Source organism: Pseudorca crassidens, chromosome 18 (genome assembly GCF_039906515.1).
Source record: "Pseudorca crassidens isolate mPseCra1 chromosome 18, mPseCra1.hap1, whole genome shotgun sequence".
Classification (NCBI taxonomy): domain Eukaryota; kingdom Metazoa; phylum Chordata; class Mammalia; order Artiodactyla; family Delphinidae; genus Pseudorca; species Pseudorca crassidens.
Genome location: NC_090313.1, coordinates 76,236,672 through 76,261,739, shown reverse-complemented (window position 1 = coordinate 76,261,739; position 25,068 = coordinate 76,236,672). Strand labels below are relative to the sequence as shown.

The 25,068-nt window shown below is 39.4% G+C and overlaps 1 protein-coding gene across 1 annotated transcript in view; it reads right to left on the bottom strand.

Moving 5' to 3' along the window:
* Nucleotides 1-3,128: 3,128 nt before the first annotated feature.
* Nucleotides 3,129-25,068, bottom strand: part of LOC137211082 (uncharacterized) — a 30,751-nt gene continuing 8,811 nt past the window's right edge. Inside the window, exons 3-6 of the mRNA XM_067713196.1 lie at nucleotides 21,066-21,115; nucleotides 17,583-17,646; nucleotides 14,549-14,633; nucleotides 3,129-7,180 (exon numbers count right to left, since the gene is read on the bottom strand). Coding sequence (XP_067569297.1) covers nucleotides 7,161-7,180; nucleotides 14,549-14,633; nucleotides 17,583-17,646; nucleotides 21,066-21,115 — 219 coding nt within the window. The 3' untranslated portion in view covers nucleotides 3,129-7,160. The remainder of the gene's footprint in view (nucleotides 7,181-14,548; nucleotides 14,634-17,582; nucleotides 17,647-21,065; nucleotides 21,116-25,068) is intronic.

The following is a 25,068-nucleotide window of genomic DNA, read 5'->3' as shown; positions in this document are numbered from 1 at the left end:
GGAAAAGGCAAAACTACGGAAACAGTAAAAAGATCAGTGGTTTCCAAGGTTTAGGGCAAAGGGAGGCATGAATGTGTGAAGTGCCGAGGATTTTGAGGGCAGTGAAGCTACTCTATGACACTGTAATGGTGGATGTGTGTCACTGAACATTTGTCCAGACCCACAGACTGTACAGCACCAGGAGTAACTCCTAATGTAAACTATGGACCTTGGGTGATAATGACCTGTCAGTGTAGGTTCATCAGTTATAACACACGTACTGCTCTGGTGGAGGATGCTGATAATAGGGAAGGCTTTGTGTAGGGGGGCACGGGGATATATGGGAAATATCTGTACTTTCTGCTCCATTTGCTGTGAAGCTAAAACTCCTCTAAAAACACAATTTTTAAAAATGCCTGCCAAGAGGCAGTGTCTCCTTCAAAAAAAAAAAAAAAAGGAAATAGGGATATTTTAAGTCTTTACCAAGAGACGCCACAAAGCAAAGCACACAGTACAGACTGGAAAGACTGAGGATTTGGAGGTTATATTAGTAGAGCTACAGATTCTCAGTGGCAGCAGTTTTGCCAACTCCAGAGCTGGTAATGGAGAGATTTTATTTATGCAAAGTGCATAAGGACAAAACTAAAGAGAACCCCAAATGTTGTAATAGGAAAGAATCTTTGTATTCTATTACAAGTTCATCACTAAAGGGATGTTGCCTAGAAGCTTAGGGGCGTAAGGGCCCATCTCTGGGACCCCTGCCCCCCAGGTCATGAGCATTAAGCTAAAACACCTTTGTTTAGCTCACAGGAAACATCCTGAGCAGGCCCACCTGCGAATGACTGCAGGAGGGAGAAATTAACACAGCCCCTCCAGAGGCTGACTAGAACCCAGAAGTGTTTGACGTCTCTCCCTCCCCTTTCAGTATAAAAGAAGCCTGAATTCTAACCCAGGCAAGGTGGTTCTTTGGGACACAAGTCCGGCATCTTCTTGGTCTGCTGGCTTTTCAAATAAAGTTGCAATTCCTTGTCCCAACACCTTGTCTCTCCATTTATTGGCCTGTATGTGGCGAGCAGCATGAGCCTGGCCTCGGTAACAAAGTGCTGGTAGTTTCTTACAGAAAGGAGCTTAGAGGGTGGGGTACATCTCGGGGGTGGATCCGAGGTCTTCAACCCTCTCCACGCCCACCTGACCACCCACGCCACTGACCTGTGCGATGGCGTAATCCGAGTTGTTGGTGGCCTGCGTGCCCTCGTTCCCACTGATTCCCACACCCACGTGGGCCGTCTGGATCATCCGTCCCCGATGGCCAGGGTGCTGGCCTTTCCATGTTTCTTAACCATATCTGCTATCTCAGCCTTCTGGAGGGGAGATAACCTGGAAAAAAAAAAAAAAGACAAATGACCATGTTTTAGTGTTCTGTTTTGGTTCATTTTACTTCATCCTGTTCTGAAAGGCTTTACAAAGGAGTCCGCAATAATCTACCCACAGCCACATTCAAATGGCAGTTACTGGTAAATTTCCCAATTCATTAAGTAAGCTTTTTACAGATATAAGAAAGTTCCTACCTACCCCCACCAAAAACAAAAAGCAGAATAAAAAGTAAAACCAAAAAAACACAGAGTCACTGCTTTAACATCCCCAAAGAAATACACAATATTAGTTGCCCAGTTTACATGGAGTTTGCCATTTTCCCCACCACTACCTGTTGTCTCACGCTGGCCTGCTATATTAATTTACATTATCTACATACGTGAGAGGAAGACGTGGAGGGCTACTATTTCTGAAACTGTATGAAGGCATGTACCCAAAGACTGGAACACAGAGTAGCCTCTGAAAATCAAACTACTTGAAAAATACAAGGAGACATAAAAACGAGAAGGTTATCAGTCGGGAGAGTCAAGGTCATGTTGTGGAAACAACAGCAACAAACAAAAGCTAAGTGACTTAACAAAAGTTTGTTTCTTTCTCCTGTGATGTGTCCGTTGCAGATTAGGGTACGTCATTGATACCTTTTTTTTCGGAGACAAGCTACAGAAGCAAATTTTATATTCCTAAAAAATTTCAGAATAGCAGACCCTGTCTACCCATAACATATTTACAAATATGCCAAGGAAGGAGGGCAAAACTTTACCTCTTATTTATCACTCATTTATTCATTCACTCAGCAAGCTAGACACGCACTTCATCAAAAATGATAAGGGCACACAAGGGTTTTATATTCTAGTAAGAAAATGATCTCAGTTATCATTCTCTTCCCACAGAACAGCTCCTAAAAACTAATTTAAATTTAACCTTTTCAAACTTCAGGTGAGATTATTAAAAACTGAGGAGAGAGAAGGGTTTCTTGATTAGAACACACTCCAAAATTTAAGGTAGAAGCACTGTTGGTAAAAACTTTTGCTTCATAATGAAGAGAATATAATGCATTACCATCACTACATTGTAGGTATAATATGAAAAGTTTCTGAAGTAGAGGATGTTAGAGACCATTTGTAAGCCTAGTTCCCATCAAGAGATACTGGTCCTTTTACTGAAATACTTGCAATGAAAATAACTTCACCATTTAGACTGATGATCACTTTCATATTTAGACTGTGATATTTGTGAAGGGGAAAAAAACTAACTCAGTTTGATTAATCTCAAGTGTGGCTCTTCATGTCTTAATTCAAATCTTAATTCCATCCTCTCGGCAACCAAGTTCTCCCAATATCAGGGACCAGCCCAGTAAGCCTTCTCTGCCCCCTGCCACACACCCTCAAGTCCTTCAAGCACTTCTTCAAGCAGTTCTGCACCCTTTACCAAAGCTCCAAGTCAGCTCTGACCAGTTAAGGAGAGCACTGGACTATCAATTCTGATTTTGGAGCTCCCCACCCATATATGAAAATACAGCCTAAAATAATATTAGTCTTTTAACAACTATCTGTTAGTTGAGCTTCAATCAATAAAATATTTTAAGTCATGTTTCCATATGTGGGCATTAAGCCAAATCTCCTTAATCCTGGAATTGATTATACCCAATCGAGAGTCTTTACAGTCATGTCTGGAAAAGTTCATCTTGTCATTCTATTGGCTGAAACAGCACAGAAGTTCCAAAGTGTTCTATTTCACAATATCTGAAATAAGGGGGAGAAATCTACTAGGGATAGAAAAAAAAAAGTCAATATGCTATATAATGCAATAAGAAAACATAATCCTAAAACACAGTAGGAATTCAAAATAGACATTGAACAGCTAATTCCTACCCTTTTCAACTGAACAGACATTATTACTTTCCAAAAAAATCAAAGAAACTTATGACAATTATAAATCAACAAAAACCAGGATATCCCAAAAGAAGAATGTAAACTATCAAAAAATGGAAACTCTAGGGATGAAATAATATACTATATGAACTTCAGATCTGAGATGGGAAAAGAAAGAATCAACTAATCTGAAGTTAGACCAGTAAAAAAAAAAAAAAAATCTATTCCAAAGAAGAAAGGGAGGAAAACTGAAGAAAAATGCACAGTGCCACAGATCTCTCGTCAACATCGAGCATTCAATCATATATGTAATTGGAGTAAAGGTAAAGGAAAACAAAAGCAGCAGAAAAATACTTGCAGAAATAATGGTTGAAAACTTTGCAATTTGGTTAAAACACATTAATTTAGGGATACAATGAATCCAAAGTAGAATAAACACAGTGAGAACTACACTTAGTGGCAACATAGGCATACTGCAGGAACCCAATGACAAGGAGAAAATATGGAAAGCAGCAAGAGGAAGATGATACATCACATACAGGGCAACAACAGTAAGATGACCTTCTCGTCAGGAACAATGGAGCCAGAAGACAACAGAATGACAAATTCAAAGTATGGAGAGAAAAAAACAACCGAGTATTTACCCTGACGATAGATTTAAGTTAGAAATCAATAACAGAAGGAAGATAGAAAATACCTAAATGTGTGGGAATTAAACAACACACATTTAAATGGCCCATGAGTCAAAAAGGAAATTGCAAGGAAAATGAGAAGATACTGTACCTTGAACTAAATGACAACATATCAAAATGTGTCAGCTGTAGTTAAATCATTGCTTAAGAAATATTTATGTCTTGAAATGCTTTATAGTGGAAAAGCTTAAAATCAACTATAAAAGCCTCTACCTTAAAGAACTAGAAAAAGAAAAAGAAATGAAATCTAAAATAAGGTGAAAGTAGAAAATAATACAGATATGAATATGTTGTATTATATATTGGAATATTATATTATTATATATTATGATTATACATTATATGACTATATTATATACATACTAATGTTATATATATAATATATATGTACACATTATATATGCTATACATATCAGAATGCAAATAGAAACTGGACAAACCATAGAGTTGGCCCTTTGAAAAGATCAGCAAAATGGGTGAAGCCCAAGCTAGACTAATCAAGGAAAAAAAAAGAGAGGAGTAAACACAAATTATCCACATGAGGAAGGAAAGAAGGAATACCACCACAAATTACACAAAAGTAAAAAATAAAATAACCCTGTGAAGAACTTTATGCCAACCAATTTGACAGCTAGATAAACAGACAAATTCCTTGAAAGACACAAACTGCCGAAACTAACTGAAGAAGTAGAAAATATCTAAATATCTGCTGAAGAAATTGAATTATTCATCAAAATCTGTCAAAAAGAAAGTCTAGGTCCAGATTGTGTCAACAGTGAAATGTATCAGACATCTTAGGAAGAAATAACACTAATACTACAGAAAGTGTTTTAGAAAACAGAGGACAGAGGAACACTTCCCAACTCATTTTATCAGGCTGGAATTGTCCTGATACCAATGCTAGTCAAAGACATGAAAGGAAATAAAACAGCAAAGAAGTATCCTTCAGGGGCATAGACTAAAAATTCTTAATGAAATTTTAGCAGAATGTGTAGAAAAATAAAATTAAATCATAAAATTTTAAAGCCATGAAGGATGTTGGAGACGCAGCCTCTCTTCTTTTTTACTGCCCTCCACTCCTCTTTTAAGTAACAGTTTCAGCCAATTCCATACCCAGTTGTTTTCACCAGCTCAGCATACAGATCAGTCAGCAGACTTCACTTTTACGTGCATTTATGTTTACCGTTCATCTGATGCGGACACTTAAGAGTGAGGACACAGAGAAACCAAGGCACCGGATCACATAAGCCTGGATAATTGAGAGTTGGAGTCATAGTTGTGCCGGCTGGTGAGTGACCCCTGCAGAAGCTGGAAGGGAAAGAGAGTGAGGTCAGGTTGGTCATTCCGCGCTCCTCCCTGCAATGTCCTCCCCATCTGGTTGTCTGTCCGCCACAGCTCACTGCTCCTCTCAGGGCAGCCCACTCTGCAGGACGCTCTCCTTTCAGGTCCCAGTGACCACGACCTCCTCTGATCCCTTTAGACCTAGGTCTACAGCAGCGCTTTCACTGTTACCAGCATGTAAATAATCCCTCTGTTTTGCTTCTCATTTTAGGCTCCTGACAGCAAGTGTTTACTTTCAGAGCCAATGAGAGATGATGCCCCATTTCTGGGAGAGAGCGTATGCAAATCTTCCTCTGGACACAAACCTATGAGGATGCGAGGCTCGGGTCTGCCACTGCCAAATGGGAACCAGCCTGGGGATAAAGCCTGCACCAGATGAATCACACAGGAGACACTGTTTGAGCCCACATCAAACCCTAAGTGAAGCCAGATTTAGGACAAACCACCAATAGTCCACGCAAGCCAACTGCTGGAATATCCATCCTTAGCGGCAAAATCAGCTGCTGTGTTTCCCCTCTCTGCTTCTCTGGTACATCCTTTCATTGTCCCTTCCAGTTTCCACCAGCATGCGTAGGGAGTGAGAGCAGAGAAAAAGTGAGAATTCCTCAAAATACTGTTATGATGCAAAAGGAAACCCGGTTTATCAAATCTAAACGGTTGAAAGAAACCATTTTGGCGAACTGATTATTGATGAGTTCGCTTGCTTCTCTCTCTCTTTTTTTTTTTTTTGTTTGCGGTACGCGGGCCTCTCACCGCTGTGGCCTCTCCCGTTGCGGAGCACAGGCTCCGGACGCACAGGCTCAGCGGCCATGGCTCACGGGCCCAGCCGCTCCGCGGCATGTGGGATCTTCCCGGACCGGGGCGCGAACCCATGTCCCCTGCATGGGCAGGCGGACTCTCAACCACTGCGCCACCAGGGAAGCCCTGCTTGCTTCTCTTGAGGTCAGTTCTACCTGCAGAGTTTTCAGCTATGTGACCTAATAAATTCCCTTTTCGCCTAAGCTGGATTTGAATTCAGCTTTCCATCATGTCTGTCAGCTCTAACTGATAGAAGACTAGGTCACAAAGAATCCTGAAGGCTACATAAACTACAGACAGCTCAGGGGAAAGCAGAGTGAAGAACAGAAGTTGCTGAATATTTTTAGTAGATGCTGAATGACAGTGAGCACAGAAGGACATTTAAGGGAGGTGTGTGAAGCGTAGAGCGGACCGCACTGATTGACGAGCACGCCTGTGATAATATTGACGAGTCCAGTGCCCTAACACACTCTAAGAATTGGTCCATTTACTATTTTTACCGAGGAGCAAGGAACAACTATTCTGTACATAGTTTCATGATTTTCTCAGTTCCAGGCATCTTGGTTGTAGATGATTTGCTTTTTTAAAAGAACAATGTTTTTGCTTGCACTCCTATTCATAACTTCATTTTCCTCTAGGTGTCAGTGAATTGTTTTTAAATTTGCCCCTCACTGGAAATAAACGGAGGGCCTTTGTTCTACCTGAAAGACTTCTTTCATTTGGCCATTACATCGATGAACAATGTACCACTGAAAAATTATAAACTGCTTTTGAATAAATCTTAAACCTGACAATATGAATTAAATTCAGACTTTTCATTTCAGTTTGAGCAAATATTTTCCCAGGAAGGAAATTTGTCTCTACAAAAACTTATATTTCCATGTCTATATTTTCTTCACATAAATAATATTAAATATAGCAGGAAAAAACACAACAGTGAATATATTCTTACCTACAACATAATACTACTCTGCATGAGAGGGCCAAATTAAGGAAGCTCTTCTTAACTTCAAAGTGGAGGGTATGCGCCAATGTTTTACCATCAATGATTAGGGCCAGGTCATTTTGTTTACTTAACAAGGCTCCAAGATCTTGGCAGTTCTGATTAATCACTTGTTGTGTTGCCTAAAACAAAGAGGGGGAAATTACGTTATCTTTATCATTTTAAATATAAATGAAAAGACCTTTTGAGTCTAGATGATAGATTAAGGCGTATGTTTAGCTCCTTCTTCCCTGTGAAAATCTCACAGAATTGAAATTTAAAAGTAAATAAATAACATGAAAAGATGTTTGAGATCATCAGTCATCAGGTAAATGCCAATCAAAACCACAATGAGATACCACTTCACACCCACTAGCATGACTAAAGTTAAAAAGTCAGATAATAACAAGTGTTGGTGAGGATGTACAGAAATCAGAACTCTCACACACTGCTGGTCAGAACGTAAAATGGTGCAGCAACTTCGGAAAATAGTCCAGCAGTTCCTCAAACGATTAAATGTAGAATTACTGAATGGCCCAGCAATTCCGCTCATTAGCGTATATACACTCAAGAGAAATGAAAACATATGTCTGCACAAAAATTTGTATATTAATGTACAAGCAGCAGCATTACTCATAATTAACCTAGGAGTGGAAACAAGCTGATGAATGGATAAACAAAACACAGTATATCCATAGAATGAAGTATTCTTTAGCTATAAGAAAAGGTATGAAGTGCTAATGCATGGTACAACATGGATGAACCTAGAAAACATGGTAAGTTAAAGAAGCCAGTCACAAAAGACTGCCTGTTATATGACTTGGTTAATATAAAAGTCCACAGAGGGCTTCCCTGGTGGTGCAGTTGTTGAGAGTCCGCCTGCCGATGCAGGGGACAAGGGTTCGTGCCCCAGTCTGGGAAGATCCCACATGCTGCAGAGCGGCTGGGCCCGTGAGCCATGGCCGCTGAGCCTGTGCGTCCGGAGCCTGTGTTCCGCAGTGGGAGAGGCCACAACAGTGAGAGGCCCACGTACCGCAAAAAAAAAAAAAAAAAAAAAAAGTCCACAGAGGCAAATCCATAGAAACAGAAAGTAGGTGAGTGTTGTTCAGGGGTGAGGGGAAGGAGGGTGAGGGAGATGACAGCTAAAGGGTACGGAGTTTGTTTTAGAGATGATGAAAAGTTTCTAAAATTGATTCTGCGGATGGTTGCGTATATCTGTAAATGCATTTAAATCCACTGAATTATCTTAAACAGATTAATTTTATGCCATGTGAATTATATCTCAATAAAGCTGTTTTTGAAAAGGTATGTAAGTAGGAGTGAATTCTTAGTTGGAAAATATGGAAGGGTGCTAATAGCAGACGAGGAAGTTTGGGGAAATTTTGGAAAAACTTTAAAAGATGGGAACAGAATAATGGGGTCGACCTCTGTAAAACTGGGTATCAGGTGTCTAAGAGAGAAGGACTGTTATAGAGAGAAGGATTGTTGTAGAGACTCGATTTAAGATGCAGGAGTCACCTCCTGTACCTTATTTTTTTTTACCCCATCCTTTCTTTCCTTCAAAATTCACATAAACTGTTGAAAGCTCAAAATTCTACACAGATGACTCCCATGCCAGTGACAGAGTCAAAAATTCAAGTAGTGGAGTATTTCCACCAAAACATGTAATAAAAATTTAAGTGATATAGATTAACAGTAAATAAAATTCCTTCGTCAAATGCAAGTAGAATAAAAAAAAACTGAAAAATGTCAGTTATCGCCATTTATTGAAAGACTGGTGGACCTGATGAGTGTACCAAATGTTTATTGAGGTATCTGCTTTATTTCTACGACTCGCTAAAATGAATGCCATAAAGTAGTAAATCATATTTAAGAGTTTATTATTTAATTATTTTTCTGAACTATAATTTTCACTTATATTCAATGATCGATAGAGGAGATGTAAGATCTCTACTTTCCTTAACATATTAATAAATGAAATTTTAACAAAATGTGCCACTTGGGGAAAAATTTTAAAAAGCACAACAGGTATCAAGCACCAAAAGATTTAATAAAATAATCCTCAAGCCTCTTTTTCTCAAAAGGCCTTCATTACTTATTACTCAAATGCAATAATTGTGTGTGTTTCCTGAATTAAAAGGTAATTTAATAATCCTTGAATTACTGAGGCCTTTAGATAAATTTGAAGGTCTAACAACGGATGGAATTCAAAAGCATGAAATTGGATTTCACACTGTATAGGAACTATTAAGTGTAATATAACGTATACATCATATTAAACATTTCCATCTCTACTCTTTCCACACAGTTGACTGAATGTCCTGTGAATGGTCTCAAGTGACTGCAATTGTTCTTTCCCCCAAATGGAATCTGACAAAATTGAAGGCTGCCTCTACTTTAATAACTTTTCCCACGTTTCATTGATTACTGAACCCAAAACTTGGTGCTTTTCTAATTACCATATTGTTTTCAATTTTACAATTGCTTAGGAACACTAAATGCTTCAAGCTAAAACTGTCAGTTTTAATGTCTAATTTTTTTCTCTCGTCCCTAATTTATTTATCTGTCTCTCTTTTCCACTGCTTCTGCTGCCAGTACCAACAGGAGTTAAGCCAATTCTGACATAGTTCATTCTAGAATGTGATTTTGTGACTGACTTTCTGAAATTAATGACGTAAAATACAGTTTGGTCACTGGCAGCACATTATACGGGAAAATTGCTTTATATGCTTCAATTATGTAAAACAAGTACATCAGTAATTTCATAATGATTATTTAGGGATAACGAGCTTTGAAAATGATATAACTTTAAAGTTTACAGGAACTTAAAACATGAGAAAAGCTTAGAGAGACAAAGTACCAGGATCACTATTTAAACCACAATATTTAAGTGAAATAAAGCCTTCCAAAGTAGGCTACACTAAGACTAGCTTCTGGATAATTCTAATTACCTATGTAATCGAGACCAAAATGTACACAAATTTTGTAAACACAAATTTGAACATATGTCTCAGTTTCCTTTGGTGTATATAATTTGGAGAAATAAAAACTATACTTCAGATTTCATCTAATATTTAACCATGGAGGGGCTTTCTAATACATAAGAAGATGCTGCTCTATGTTATACTTTTAAAACCGTCATTAATGGGACTTCCCTGGTAGCGCAGTGGTTAAGAATCCGCCTGCCGATGCAGGGGACACGGGTTCGAGCCCTGGTCTGGGAAGATCCCACATACCGCAGAACAACTAAGCCCATGTGCCACAACTACTGAGCCTGCGCTCTAGAGCCCACGCACCACAACTAGTAAGTCCACACGCCACAACTACTGTAAGCCCGTACGCCTAGAGCCCATGCTCCGCGGTAAGAGAAGCCACCGCAATGAGAAGCCCACACACTGCCACAAAGAGTAGCCCCCGCTCGCTGCAACTAGAGAAAGCCCACATGCAACAATGAAGACCCAACGGAGCCAAAAATGAATTAATTTTTTTAAAGGCCTTATTAATAGTACAAAAGCTATATACAACCCCAAACACATGCAAACTAAATTGAGAAATAAAGAAAAATGATAGAAAAGATACCATCACTATTATATGCTATGAAGAGGTAAGACATGAATTGACTACTCCTTAAACATGATGAGATTTCTTTTCTTATATTATGTTGAATACTTTATTGAGGTATAATAGGCAGACAGTAAAATGTACAAATCTTAAACGTACAGCTCAATGAATCTTTATACACACACACACACTTGCTTCCAGTTAAGAACCATGACTGCTATACATGTAATAAAAGTGTTTACTCAGAAGAAAACTTAAAGTTCTAATAAAAAGTGATTATTTGATACATAAAAATCAAGAAACTGGGGGAAAATGGTTTAGATTAAAAATATACACTTAGTGAAATAGAATATAACATAAAAAGCAGAAAAAAAACCCATGAAAATCTAAAGTTATGTCAATCTATGAGTAAAGTATAAAAGACTATTTTTATCTTAATTTCTTTCAAACACACTGAACTGTTTAAAGCAAAAATTATACCATTGGCTTATGAGGATTTAACGTATTAAGATAAATACATTTAAATGAGTGTATAGGAAAATTATAAAAGTTCAGTAGAGGGTAAGAAATAAACCGTTACGATTCTAGGTTTCTGTAAGAATGTCACTGCCGTTCTTACACCAAAAAAGCTGAACATACTGAATATCAACTCCGCTTGCATCCGTCAGAGAACTGAGGTTACACGACTAACTGCCACCCCAGAATCTGGACAGACGTGTGGACACAGAGAATTACAGCTGAGATCTGTTTATCTGGAGCAGAAGCTGGAGCCAAGAACGAGTAGGAACACTTAAAGGGTAATTTTGAGGAATTGTTGGAGGCTGAGTGTGGACTAGTACGAAAGTGAGTGTGATCTTAGTGGGTGGCCCTCACACTTCTGTGCGCTTACCTCTGAGAACCTCACAGTGAGATTCTCATGGTGAAAAGCTAAAGCAATTCCCCTCATGGCTCAGCAGAAGGAGGGGAAAAGTAACCATTTTGAAATATGCCCAGAGCATTCTCCACTGCAAAAGCCTAGTCTCCCAGGTTAAAGACTTTACCAGAACCTTATCCCACCTGGAGGGAAAGGCATTTACCCAACCCCAGCCCCCTTGGGCCTCCCTGTCTCACCTAAGGGGAGAAAGAAAGCACTAAGAAACACTTATGAAGACACAGGGGCACAGTTTCAGTTAAAGACTGAGATTTAATCGTAAGATTACAGAACACTTCCCCTCCCACACACCCTAACACCACACCCACAGGGCTGTAAAAACACTAACAGAAAGGAAGAATGTCCTTTATGGGCTCAACAGTAGACTGGACACAGCTGAGGAAAGAGTTAACAAGCTTAAAGATATGTCAATAGAAACTTCCCAAAGTGAAATTCAGAGAGGAAAAAAAAAAAAAAAACCACAACAGAATATTCAAGAACTGTGGGACAATCTAAAAGGTCTAACATACAAGCAATTGTAATACTAGAAGGAGAAGAAATAGAGAACAGAAGGAAAAGTTTGAGTACTAATGACTGAAAATCTTCCAAAATTAACTGCAGACACAAGAGCATAGACCCAGGAAGTTCAGAAAATACCAAGCAGGATAAATGCCAAAAATCTACACCTAGGCATATCATATTCAAAGTACATAAAACCAAAAACAAAGAGGAAATCTTGCAAGAATCCAGAGCGGGGAAAAAATCCACCTTACCTGTAGACGAATAAAGATAAGAAATGATAGAATTCTCATCACAAACCTTGCAGTCAAGAAGAAAGTAAAATATTTAAAGTATTGAAAGAACAAGAAACCCCAACCTCAAATTCTATATCCAGTGAAATTAACCTTCAAAGTGGAAGAGAAATAAAAACTTTCTCAGACAAACAAAAACTGAGGAAATCCATCGCCAGCAGATCTGCCTTGTAAGAAATATTTTTTAAAGTTTTTCGTAGAGAAGAATGATGTCAGAAACTCAGACCTACATTTTTTAAAAGGAAGTGTCAGAAAAGGAATAAATGAAATCTATTTAGAATTCTTTAAAAATGAGTCTAAGAAAATGATACAGTAAAAAATATTTAACAGAACTAGCCATTTAACTTTCAAGGGCAAGGATGTTCAATACTGAATTCCAAAGTTCTTTCATTCTTTTTTTTTTTGCAGTACGCGGGCCTCTCACTGTTGCGGCCTCTCCCGTTGAGGAGCACAGGCTCCGGACGCGCAGGCTCAGCGGCCATGGCTCACGGGCCCAGCCGCTCCGCGGCATGTGGGATCTTCCCGGACCGGGGCACGAACCACGCGTCCCCTGCATCGGCAGGCGGACTCTCAACCACTGCGCCACCAGGGAAGCCCTGTACTGGTTTCTTTATACATCACCAAGCACTGCTGATACTTTCAGCTAAATCTATGTAGGCAACACACAGAGTTCTCAGACCTGCGAGAGAGGGATAACCTGGACAGGCTTCCAGGGATCAGGGAGAAGGAGAAATTGAAAACAAAATCCGAAAGCATTTCAGAGCCCGTGGGACAGAGAAGGCCTTCGCGTGGCCCTGCCGGACCTGCCCTGGCCTCCCTACTGATCCTCCTTCGTCCCCTCCCCCTTGCTCACTGTGGCGCCCTGCCAGTCCTCTTATTTCCCAACACTCGGACTTGCTTTTCCCTCTACTGGAACACTTTCTCCTGGAGAGCCCGTGGTTCTCCCTCCCTTCCTGCAGTCTCTGCCTAACTCACCCCATACAGAGAGCACCCCATCCCTCTGTTCCCTTCATCCTGCTTACTTCCTCTGCATAGCACTCATCACCCCACGACATCATCTATTACTGGCAAATTCCCACAGGGCATTAGCTCTCTCTGTTTTGTTCACTTCTGTCCTGGAAGCTGAGAACAGTGCATGGCACTGAACAGATGCTCAATAACTATTTGTTGAATGAAGGAAAGAACCAATGAGGCTTCAGTTTCCAAGTTAGTACGCCAGAAAATCACCAAAATAACAGAAAATGAATCTAAATCCCATTTTGCAAGGACTTGTTTGAAAAACATTTTTTCCTTACACCAGACTGTAGTATTTTAGGCTAACTCCTGTAAAGCATTCAAATACTTAAGGATTCCCTAGAAACGAATGCTCTGCAGAAGAGCTATAGAAGTTGTTATTCTGCTTTGAGCTCAATTGCAATATAGTTCCCATACGCTTCTACCTATTGTAACCTGCTTACAGCACAGGTATATTTTCAGATAGCAGTAAGAGGCCCAAAATGCAAACTTGCAAACTATCCATACTTTCAGACAAGACACACGTGTCTGTAGGAAGCAGCAGCTTATAAACTAAAAGGAGAAAGCGGGCTACAGCTTTCAAGGTATTATTAGCTTTACCCTTACTTGATATTATACCTTGCTTTGCAAAGCTTCTATAAACCTTTCAGTAGATGTGGTTCTTATTCAAAACTCACTCAAGGAATTTTCTTTCCTTAAGAGATGGATGATAAGTCAAAATCAGAAGGATAAGAGAATGGCAGGAAAATATCAACTATGTCAGCATTCTGAGTTATATGCACAAAATAATTAACTTCAAAATACATAACGAACTGGAAAAACCTCCCTTTTTCTCCAACTATAGGCGTCATTCCTACTACAGCTTGATAAAAGGTAATGCTTAGCAGATAGAAACAGATAATAGACTGAGGATGTTGCCTTAGGAATAAAGGAAGAGCCACAAAGTAAAAACATACATTTTACTGTTTGTGCATAAGCACAAAATACCATTGGAAGTGGGAGGAAGGGAAAATACTAGTAATGTCTTGACAGGGTTTGTTTGGGGAACCATTTATTTTTAAGCAAACAGAAGGCATACAAGGTCTCACATACCAACAAGCTCCCCCTTGCCCACCTGTGGGCCTGAGCATCAGTGACATGCATTGAGGCTACAATTTCAACAGTTGAGAACAGCATTACGAAAGGGAAATCGATTCTAAACAATTTTCACTTACCTTCTTTGGCAAAACATTCCAGATGGGCTAAAGTCTCCTCCACAAAGAGAGAATCTTCTGAAAGTCTCTCATAAATCACTGAATCCTATACAAAACACACACAAATACACACACTGTGATTAACATTTAAGCATGACAGTCTAAATTATAAATACTATTCTACAATTTTATTGTTATAGCTAATAGATGTGAAGGAGCTGAAGCAGCCCCAGTGAAGGCACAATTCCAGGAAAAAATATGCTACATACAGAGGGACAAAGACAAGGAACACAGCAGATTTCTCATTGGGACAATGCAAGTGGGAAGCCAGCGGAGCAAAGTCTTTACAGCACTGAAAGAAAAAATGGTCAGCCTGGAATTCTATACTCAGCAAAAATTGATTTCAAGATGAAGATTAGAAAAAAATGAAGATGAAATGAAGATTTTTTTTCCAACTTAGGCTGAAAAAATTTATCATCACCAGATCTACTGTATAAGATATGGTAAAGGAACCCCTTCAGATAAAAATCATTATACCAAATGTTAACATGGGTCTGAAGAGCACTGAAAATGGTATTCACATGAGTATATATACATTATTTTTCTTGTTATTTAACACTAGAACCAACTACATGATCCCTAGAAGAAACACACTTTAAAGACACAAATGGGTTAAAGGAAAGAAAAAGCTATACCATACTAATACTAATCAAAAGAAATCTGAAGGAACAAATTGGTAAATTGACCTAGATCAAAGTTACTAACTTCTGATCTTCAAAAGATACAGTTAAGGAAATGAAAAGTTAAGCCACAGACTGGAAGAAATATGGGAACATATGTATATGTATAACTGATTCACTTTGTTATAAAGCAGAAACTAACACACCATTGTAAAGCAATTATACTCCAATAAAGATGTAAATGTATATATATATTTGCAAGTAATATATCTGATAAAGGACTTGTTTCTAAAATAAGTAAGAATTCTCAAAACTCAATAAGAAAAAAAGTTACTTAAAAAAAAAGTTAACTATTTAAACACGTTTTAACAAGGAAAATAAGTGGATGGTGTGTAAAAAAGAGTTGACATGGCAGATCAGAGACTGCTATCCTTAGAAAGACCTACTTACAAAATTGGCCCTTGGCTGGCATCTAGAAATTTGGCTGGTAAACAATTCTCTAAACTGATACAAACTTTCCCTGTGTGACCCCCATGGGATTCCTCCAGACACTGCTCATGTCTTTTCTTTTGTGATCTAGCTGTATATCTTTATTACATTGCTGTAATGAATCTTAGCCATGAGCACAACTATATGCTTAGTCCCATGAATCCTTTTAGAGATTCACTAAAAGCATAGGGGTGGTCTTGGGAACCCCCATCACAGATGGCAAATAAACATATGAAAAGATGTTTGCTATCATCAGTCAGCATGGAAATGTAAATTACATTCACAATGAGGTACACACCTATTAGAACGGCAAAATTAAATAGACTAACCAGGCCAAGTGTTGGTGACAACTGCTGGTAGGAATGTAACTACAATTTGGTGGTTTCCTAAGAAGCTGAAATATGCCTACCACATGATACAGTAACTTTACTCCTAGTTATTTATCAAATAGAGATAAGACCATATGTCCATACAAAGAGTTGCAAACAAATGCTCATAGGAGCATTCTTTGTAGTAGCCCAAACTGCAAACAAAATGTCCAGCAACAAATGAACAGATGAACAAATGCTGGTATATCCATTCAATGGAATCTACTCGGCAATACAAAGAAATGAACTACTGGTACAAGCTACAACATGAATGAATTTTAAATTAATTATGAGTGAAAGAAGCCAGACAGAAAGTCATATACACTATATGACTTTGTATAAAACTTTAGTAATTGAAATGAATCTATAGTGACAGAAAGCAGATCAGCGTCAAAACTTAACAAAATGGGGCTTCCCTGGTGGTGCAGTGGTTGAGAGTCCGCCTGCGGATGCTAGGGGACGCGCGTTCGTGCCCCGGTCTGGGAAGATCCCACCTGCCGCGGAGCGGCTGGGCCCGTGAGCCATGGCCGCTGAGCCTGTGCGTCCGGAGCCTGTGCTCCGCAGCAGGAGAGGCCACGACAGTGAGAGGCCCGCGTACCGCAAAAAAAAAAACCTTAACAAAATGTACATTTTAAATATGTACCATTTATTTTATGTCAAGTTTACCTCAGTAAAGCTGGGTTTCTTAAGGTACACACGGTAGTGAACAAATACATAGGTGCTTTATAAAAAGGGATTTACAGACGTAAAGCGAATTCCTGAGACACCAAATCCAAGCACTTTGGGCTTGGAACTGGGATCAACATTCCCGCTACAAACCCTTAGCGTCAACCATCTAATCACTGGTTCTCAGAAAAACAACTGAGTGACAGCAAGTTTTCACTGACATAAAAGTTTAGTAAAATTATGGTGTGAGCCACCACAAATTTCAATGGGCTCAGCTTGGGCGGGGGGCGGGAAGCCTTCTCGGTTGCCCGAGACTTTTCAATCTTGGGTAATGCTGTTAACAACCAGTGATAACAGCGCATACAAAGTAACAACGTTTTAAAATATTGTGGGAGTTTGGGGGTTTTGTTGAGCACGAGCCACTTTTCTCCTTGCTTGGCCCTGCAATAAACCATTCTTTGCTTTTAAAAAATTAAATAATAAAATAAAACATTGTGAAGTTGTAAAAGGCTTCCTGTAAGTTGTTGGAACATAGAGGGAAGGAGTTACATGAATAATGAATCCCACTGTGTTTATATGAAATGTCCAAGAAAGACAAATCTATAGAAACAAAAAGTAGATTCGTGGCTGTTGGGAGCCGGAAGTAGGACTAGGGAGTTACTGCAAACGGGCAGGAGACATCTTGTCGGGGTGATGGAGACGTAAAATCGGATTCTGATGATTGCACAGCCCTGTAAATGTGCTAAAAACCATCGACTTGTACACTTAAAATGAGTGTTTTCATGGTGTAGAAATTAAAGCTCAATAAAACTGTTCAAAAAAACCCCCCAAAAACCGAATCCCAGAACTTACAGCCCTTTTGCAGTAGAGCCGGAGCTGTCCTGTAGGAGTTCGCACAATTACAGACATCCTCTTTCTAGTACTAAAACAATGGAGTGTATTATTAGTTTCTAGTTTCCTCAGTACATGACACTAATACCCACACAAAAATTCAAAGTCCAAAGAATTCTAATCGAGTCCTCAGCTGCTCATTGCTGAAAAGGCCAGCATGTTTCTTGCCAGCCTCTTCTTTCTTCTTTACCTGCTTCCTTTAACTAAGATTCTAATTATAAATCTCCACCTTCTTCTCCTACTGTTCTTTTCTTCCATGGAAGTTTACTGACACAAATGTATGTAATAGATTCTATTATGATATGTTATATTAATATAATTACAGATATATTATGATATTTTATATTAATATGTACTATTATAACATAGTACATGACATATATAATGTAATATACCTTTCTTATGTTTTATATGTACAAATATTACTTATAATATAATACATAAATTTTATATAAATGTAATATATATAATATAATCATGAAAATTTGACGAGGAAAGGGGAAAGCAGCCCTGGGTCTGTGTATTATTCGGTCCTCACACCATCTTTATCAACTAGGCCGTCCTGCCCCCACTTTGCTGCACAGAGATGTTAAATTCCTCCTCACCATCTCATTCGCCCACGCTTCACCCTCCTGTCATCGTTCAATTATCAGCCCAAGTCCCACCTCCCCACAAAGGCTCCCAGGCCCCTCAGAGATAAACCTCCACCACCAGTGGTACTGCTGTCTCCATCAGATACTCTTCAATATTCTTTATCACCCTGCTAACGACTGGGAATTACCTTGTTTGTTTACTAAAGCAGGGGACCCCACAAACAGGTGGTCCACCCTAGTCCTAGAACAGTATTCTAGAAAAATATTTGTAGCTGCATAGACTGCAATTCTCCCCATGAAGACGAAAATACGTTTTGTTTGCTTTTTTTACATTCTTTAACTTTTCTTTCACCTCTGGAGGCACAGATTGGTTGACAATACCAAGGACTTTGGAACCAGATAGACCTGGATTTGAACCCTGATTCTGCCACTTATTTGCTTAGCGACTTTGGGAAGGTCATTTAAATGGAGCCCCAGCTGCCGGTCCTTCAAGTGCAGTGACCACCATTGGCCTAGGAGGACTGCTCTGTGTGTGTCCAGCAGACCAGCTGGGCTTTCAGTCATTAGTTCCTCCACATTTTCAAGCTCTTCCAACAGAAAGAATTTTATTTGTCTTCAGGAATAAGATTGATCAAGAAAAGGACGTTCAAGCTTGGAAGAGAAGTAAGAGGTTCATAGAAATGATTGCCGAAGGAGAGAAGGAAGATCTCCTTCAGGGAGAAGAAAACCCTAGTGAAATCCAAACAAGCCTCAGAGAAGAGTGTTCCAATTAAAATAACAGTAATAATAAACACTCATACCAAGTGCTCTATCAGTTTTTACTATGTGCTGGGCATTGTGAATTAATCTTCACAACAATCCTGTGAGGCGGACACCATTGCTAGCCCCATTTTATAGATCAAGAAACTGTGGCACAGAGAGGTTAGGTGGCCAGGAAGGTCATGAGCTAGTAAGTAACAGAACCACAACTACGACCACAAGTGATCCTTTTCCCTCCTCTGTCCCCCAAGCTTTTTTCACCCTCTCACCCTCCTCTCCACATGCACCCATGCTTGTCATCTCCCTTCTCCCCTTCTTCCTTCTCTGGTCCGCTGGCCTCTGTCAATATAGCCACCAAGGAGCAAAATGAGCCGCTGAGACGGCAACTCTGCCAGGTCACCAAGCAGACAGTGCCAGTAAGAAAAGATGTTTCCCACCCCCCAGGAGCCCCATGGCCATGCCTGCCGAAAACACAGTCTTCATCTGTCCCCACCTCACTGCCAACAGTCTAAGCTAGAGCTCCCACCCTCCAGGGATGGTCCCGGTGACCAACCTTACAGTGGAACACTTCATCTAGAAGGGACTTTCCAACAGGGATAAAGGATTAGCAATTGTTTTAAATACTTAGAAAGCTGTTAGAACACTACTCAAAGCAAATGAATCATTTAAGTGCTACCTAACTAGGAGAGCAGGTGTTAATGACAGGAAATGACTGCTCTAGTGGTAGCAGTAGTCAAATATTAAGAAAGGAGAAAATTAGAATGAATACTGAGATGTATCTTCTTGTAACAAAGTTCTTAGAAAAATCTTTCCTAGGACTTCCTTGGCGGTCCAGTGGTTAGGACTCCACGCTTCCACTGCAGCGGGCACAGGTTCAATCCCTGGCTGGGGAGATAAGATCCTGCATGCCACCTGGCATGGCCAAAAAAAAAAAAAAAAAATCTCCTAGAGAGGGGGTAACAAAAACTTTTCTGAGGTTTAAAGGGTTTTTTTTTTTTTAATGTCATTGGGAAACAAGGCTTTAAAAATACAATTAAAAAAATCATCTGACTTAAGGAAGAACGAATGATTTACTTATTAATTTCCTTTTCTAATTTTTCAAATTTCACATTAGAAATAGTGAAATGGTCCAAGAGATATGACTTCATGAGTCTGGAGGAAAATCCAATGGAAATAAAACCATCACCAATATCCTGACAACATGCTTTGGGGAATCAGGCCACAGATGCTGGGGTGTAAGAGGAAAGAAGGATGCACATCGTTTGGGAAAAAATTAATCAAATCACTGTCTATTTTTAAAGAAACAGTTTTTGGTTTATTTGTGAAAATAATGTTCAATATCCATTTGTTAAAAAAGAGACAATAGGCCCAAAATGGAGTCGTGTGCTCAGCCCACAACCCCAAACTGAGACTCAATACCTGACCTAACTGCAATTTCAGACTCTCCCAGGAATCTAATCTTAACCAGTCAGTGTGGAATCACCTGGTCAGCACTAGTGAGGTAACCTGAGTGACAGACCTCAGGGTGAGGAAGATGACCTTGTCCCAAACAATCTACTTTATGCTCGTATTCTCTGTCCCGCCCCATCTGCCTAAAAAGTCTTCCACGTTGTACAACTCCTGAGAGGTACTTTATCTGCTCGATGGGATGCTGCCCAACTCATGAATCACTGAATAAAGCCAGTAAGATCTTTAAAATCTACTCAGTTGAATTTTGCTTTTTAAGGCAAAAATCTATTCACCAAATATTTATTGAGTATTTGCTGGATACCAGCCCCTGCAGGAGGTGACTCCAGCCCTCCTGGAACTTACAGTCTAGTTAGCGACACAGTTGTTAAGTTGTAACCCAGATTTGAAATCGCAGCTCTGACTATGACAAGTGCTAGAAAGGAGAGGTCAAGAACCTGCACCAACTACAAAAGGGAATTTTTACTAGAGAAGAGAAGACTGAGCTGAGATGAAAGGGCGCGCAGAAGCTAACTAGAATTTCAGGATTCTGTATTAAGGTTTTGATTTACATTGCCAAATCTCAGTTGAATAGTCACAGAAAGAGCCCTGGGAAATACACAAATAGAATGAAAAGGCAGCTTACCTAGAAAACTCCAGGACAATAAGAATTTCAAATGTGAATTCTTCTCCCATCTACAAGAAGATAAGACAACATAGTCTTACCTGAGGAAAAAAGTATTCATCTCACAAAATAACTCATTCTCCCAATCACAAACAAGTTTTACCCTCCAAATACATATCTTTTTCAAAATATAAATCTTCCTGCAAGTCCGATGAGATAATGGTGCCCTCCTCTGGTAAGAATATTGTTTGCAACCTAGGCAATATTAGCAAAAGTGCTTCTGACAGTGACAATTTAAGACTGAAACACCTCTTCTCTCTTCCATCTAAAATCCGAGCGATTAGAAACATTGTATGAACACTCTCATGTTGTAAGGTTACAAGCAGTAAGGGAGAAAATCAGCAGAGAGAAATGAGAACAAATAAATCTTTTAATAAAATTGCACGGATCAAATGAAATCCTTAATGCTTAGATAATTTGAAGAGGTAAACATGAAAAGAGGTAGCATGCTAAAAAATGTACCAATGAAATATGCATTCTTTTCTAAATTTTTCCAGTTACGGCCTCTTGGATTCCTGTAACCATGATCAATTTATCTCTGCATCTACCAGCTCTCAGCTTCACCACTGCAGAAGTTCAAATGTGATGTATGATATTTATATACATATCTATGTGATATAAAGATGAATTAATCAGTCCATTCTAGCAAGGACTCAACGTCCAGTGAGCATCTCTAACCATTGAATTACTACTAGGAAAAAAAACAGTGCGTTGGGGCTTCCCTGGTGGCGCAGTGGTTGAGAGTCCGCCTGCCGATGCAGGGGACACGGGTTCGTGCCCCGGTCCGGGAAGATCCCACATGCTGCGGAGCGGCTGGGCCCGTGAGCCATGGCCGCTGGGCCTGCGCGTCCGGAGCTTGTGCTCTGCAACAGGAGAGGCCACAACAGTGAGAGTCCCGCATACCGCAAAAAAAAAAAAAAAGTATTTAGAGAGCAAAGATGGTGTTCTTTCTCTTTAAACCCTCAAATTATGTGAGTTTTTAGAAAACAAGAAGTTCAGTCTATAAGAATTCTATATGTAATATTTATTTCTTTCAGAAGCCATACTCTTCTCTTTGTTGTACACTGGAGGTGAAATTCTATGGTAATACACAAAGTGAACTTCAAGTCATTAAACCTAAGAAATTCAGAAGTCCAAGTTCATTTTCCTACCACAAGAAATCTCATTAAAAGTATCTAGAAAACACTAAGTAGATAGACACTGATATACTGATATATATATATATATATGTATATGTATATCTCAGATGAAAAAGAAAACCAAACCCAAAGCCATTTTAATCATGATCACAAGTATAATACTCGTTTTAAAGACAAATGGAAATTCTGTAGGTGATCATTTCTGTCCAACAAATACTGCAAAGCAATGTGGAGTTAAACAGTTTTAAGATCTTTGTATTATTCAGAAAGAATAGACCGATACCAACTAACTATTTGTTAAATAAAGTCACCAGAAATTATAATAAAAGGCAGAAGCTTTCACATAAGCTTTCAAAAACATTTATTTGTTTTTATTTTTAGAAACAACTGATTTTGTATCATGCAACTTTGCTGGAGTTATTATTGCTTACAGGTTTTTGGTGGAGTCTTTAAGGTTTTCTATACATATCATGTCATCTGCCAAAAAAGACAGCTTTGATTCTTCCTTTCTGATTTGGATGCCTTATATTTATTTTTCTTGCCTAATTACTGTGGCTAGGACTTTCAATACTAAGCTGAATAAAAGTAGTGAGAGTAGGCATCCTTGTTTTATTTCTGATTTTAGAGGAATAACTTTCAATTTTTCATTGAGTATAATTTCAACTGTGAGCTTGTCATATACACCCTTTATTATGTTGAAATATGTTCCCTCTGTAGCCACTTTGTTGACATTTTTATCATACATGGATGTTGAATTTTGTCAAATGCTTTTTCTGCATCTGTTGAGATGATTACATGATTCTTATCCATCATTTTTTAAAAATTGTATTTATTTAATTTATTTATTTTTGGCTGCAATAGGTCTTTGTTGCTGCATGCAGGGTTTTCTCTAGTTGCAGCAAGTGGGGGCTATTCTTCATTGTGGTGTGCGGGCTTCTCATTGTGGTGGCTTCTCTAGTTGCAGAGCATGCACTCTAGGCACGTGGGCTTTAGTAGTTGTGGCATGTGGGCTCAGTAGTTGTGGCATGCAGGCTCTAGAGAGCAGGCTCAGTAGTTGTGGTGCATGGGCTTAGTTGCTCCGTGGCATGTGGGATCTTCCCGGACCAGGGCTCGAACCCGTGTCCCCTGCATTGGCAGGTGGATTCTTACCCACTGCGCCACCAGGGAAGCCCTTCCTCATTTTGTTCATGTGGTGGATCACACTGTTCGATTTGTGGATGTTGAACCAGCCTTGCACTCATAGAATAAATCATCATGATGTATGATCCTTTCAATGTATTGTTGAATTTGATTTGCCAATATTTGGTTGAGGATTTTGGCATCCAAATTTATCAGGGATATTGGCCTGTAATTTTCTTTTCTTGTGGTGTCCTTGTCTCTGCTGGTAAATGGTGAAACCAGGATTCACACTCAGGAAGTTTAACTCCAAAATTCTGCCTTTCACCATAATTTATATGTGGCCTCCAATTAATTGAAAGAAGGAAAATCATAATCTAGTAAAAAAAAATATATTGAGAACAAAAAATAGATAGAAAAAACTTAACAATTACAAGTCTTTCTCCTTTTAGATACTATACAACTGTGAGAGTTGTTGTACCTTTTTTTTTTTTTCAGCTTTACTGTAGTATAATTGACAAAAAATCGTGGCAGTTCTTAAAGGTGAATTTTAACTTGTAAAGATGCCAGTGTCATTTAAAAGGTAACCAACATCTGTCTGTTGGTAACCTGGCATCATTCCTGCCTCTTGCTATTGAATGGCAGGGTCTAGAGGCCCGAGGCTACCTTTCTCCCAATCTCTTGTCAGCAGGTTCGTTTCTACCATTGAGAGGAATTTTCAGTAAAGAGCTAGAAGTTCTACTGCTTCCCTTCTGGCAGCTGTGGGCAGATGCATGGGTTTGGCAGGTATGGAATTTTGCAGCACTTTCTGGATGCTTCCCTGTGGGTCACCTGCCTTAGGGAGGCATAATCACGGCCACCTCCCAGGCTCCAGGGTCCCTGTGGCTCCCTCAGAGATAAGTGAAACCCTGGGAGCTCCCCACAGCTTTTCCTACCTATCCCTCCAGCTCTTCCACTCTTTCGTAAGCACATAATAACCTGTATTTGGTCTGTTCTACTTGCAACCCATGATGCAATATTATTAATATCTGAACAAACTGTACTCCTGAAGCTCCACGTGTGTGTCATACTATCTATAGCCCATGGCGACATTTAGCATTTGAACTCCGCACATGCTCTCCCTGAATCCACCTTCTGTGAAGCTCCCATCACCCTGCTCAGCCCTGGAGAGGCCCTCATCTGCCCAAGCTCTTCATTAAGATTGGATGCTCTGGCCATGGCGTACACATTATTTCCCTTAAAATGCATATCTTCATCCTGCAGGAAACAAACAAAATCGCCAAGCCACACAATCAGAACTTGGCTCAAAAAATTTTCAGGAAATCTATACTGCCCCTGATCTTCCAATGTACGTGACATTTAGAAAAAATTCACAGTGGAGAGTCAAGAATACTTGGTTTTGGACCCGTATGTGCTAGTTTCTCACATAGGTTGGCAGTCGATTCAGGAGAAGCAAAGCCACGTGGAAACAAACATCGAGGTGATTAGGAAGACGTGGCTTTCAAATCCTGGCTCTGCCTCAGACACGCTGTGTGGCCTTGAGTGCGTCTCAGTTACTACATCTATCAAATGAGAGCAGTAACAGGGACCTCGCAGCACTACTCATAGAGCTACTGCAAAAATCAAATGAGAATACAAATATTTGAAAGGACTTTGTCTAATTTTGTGGTTGCTAAAATAATATCCTCTTCCAAATGATGGTAGTTCAT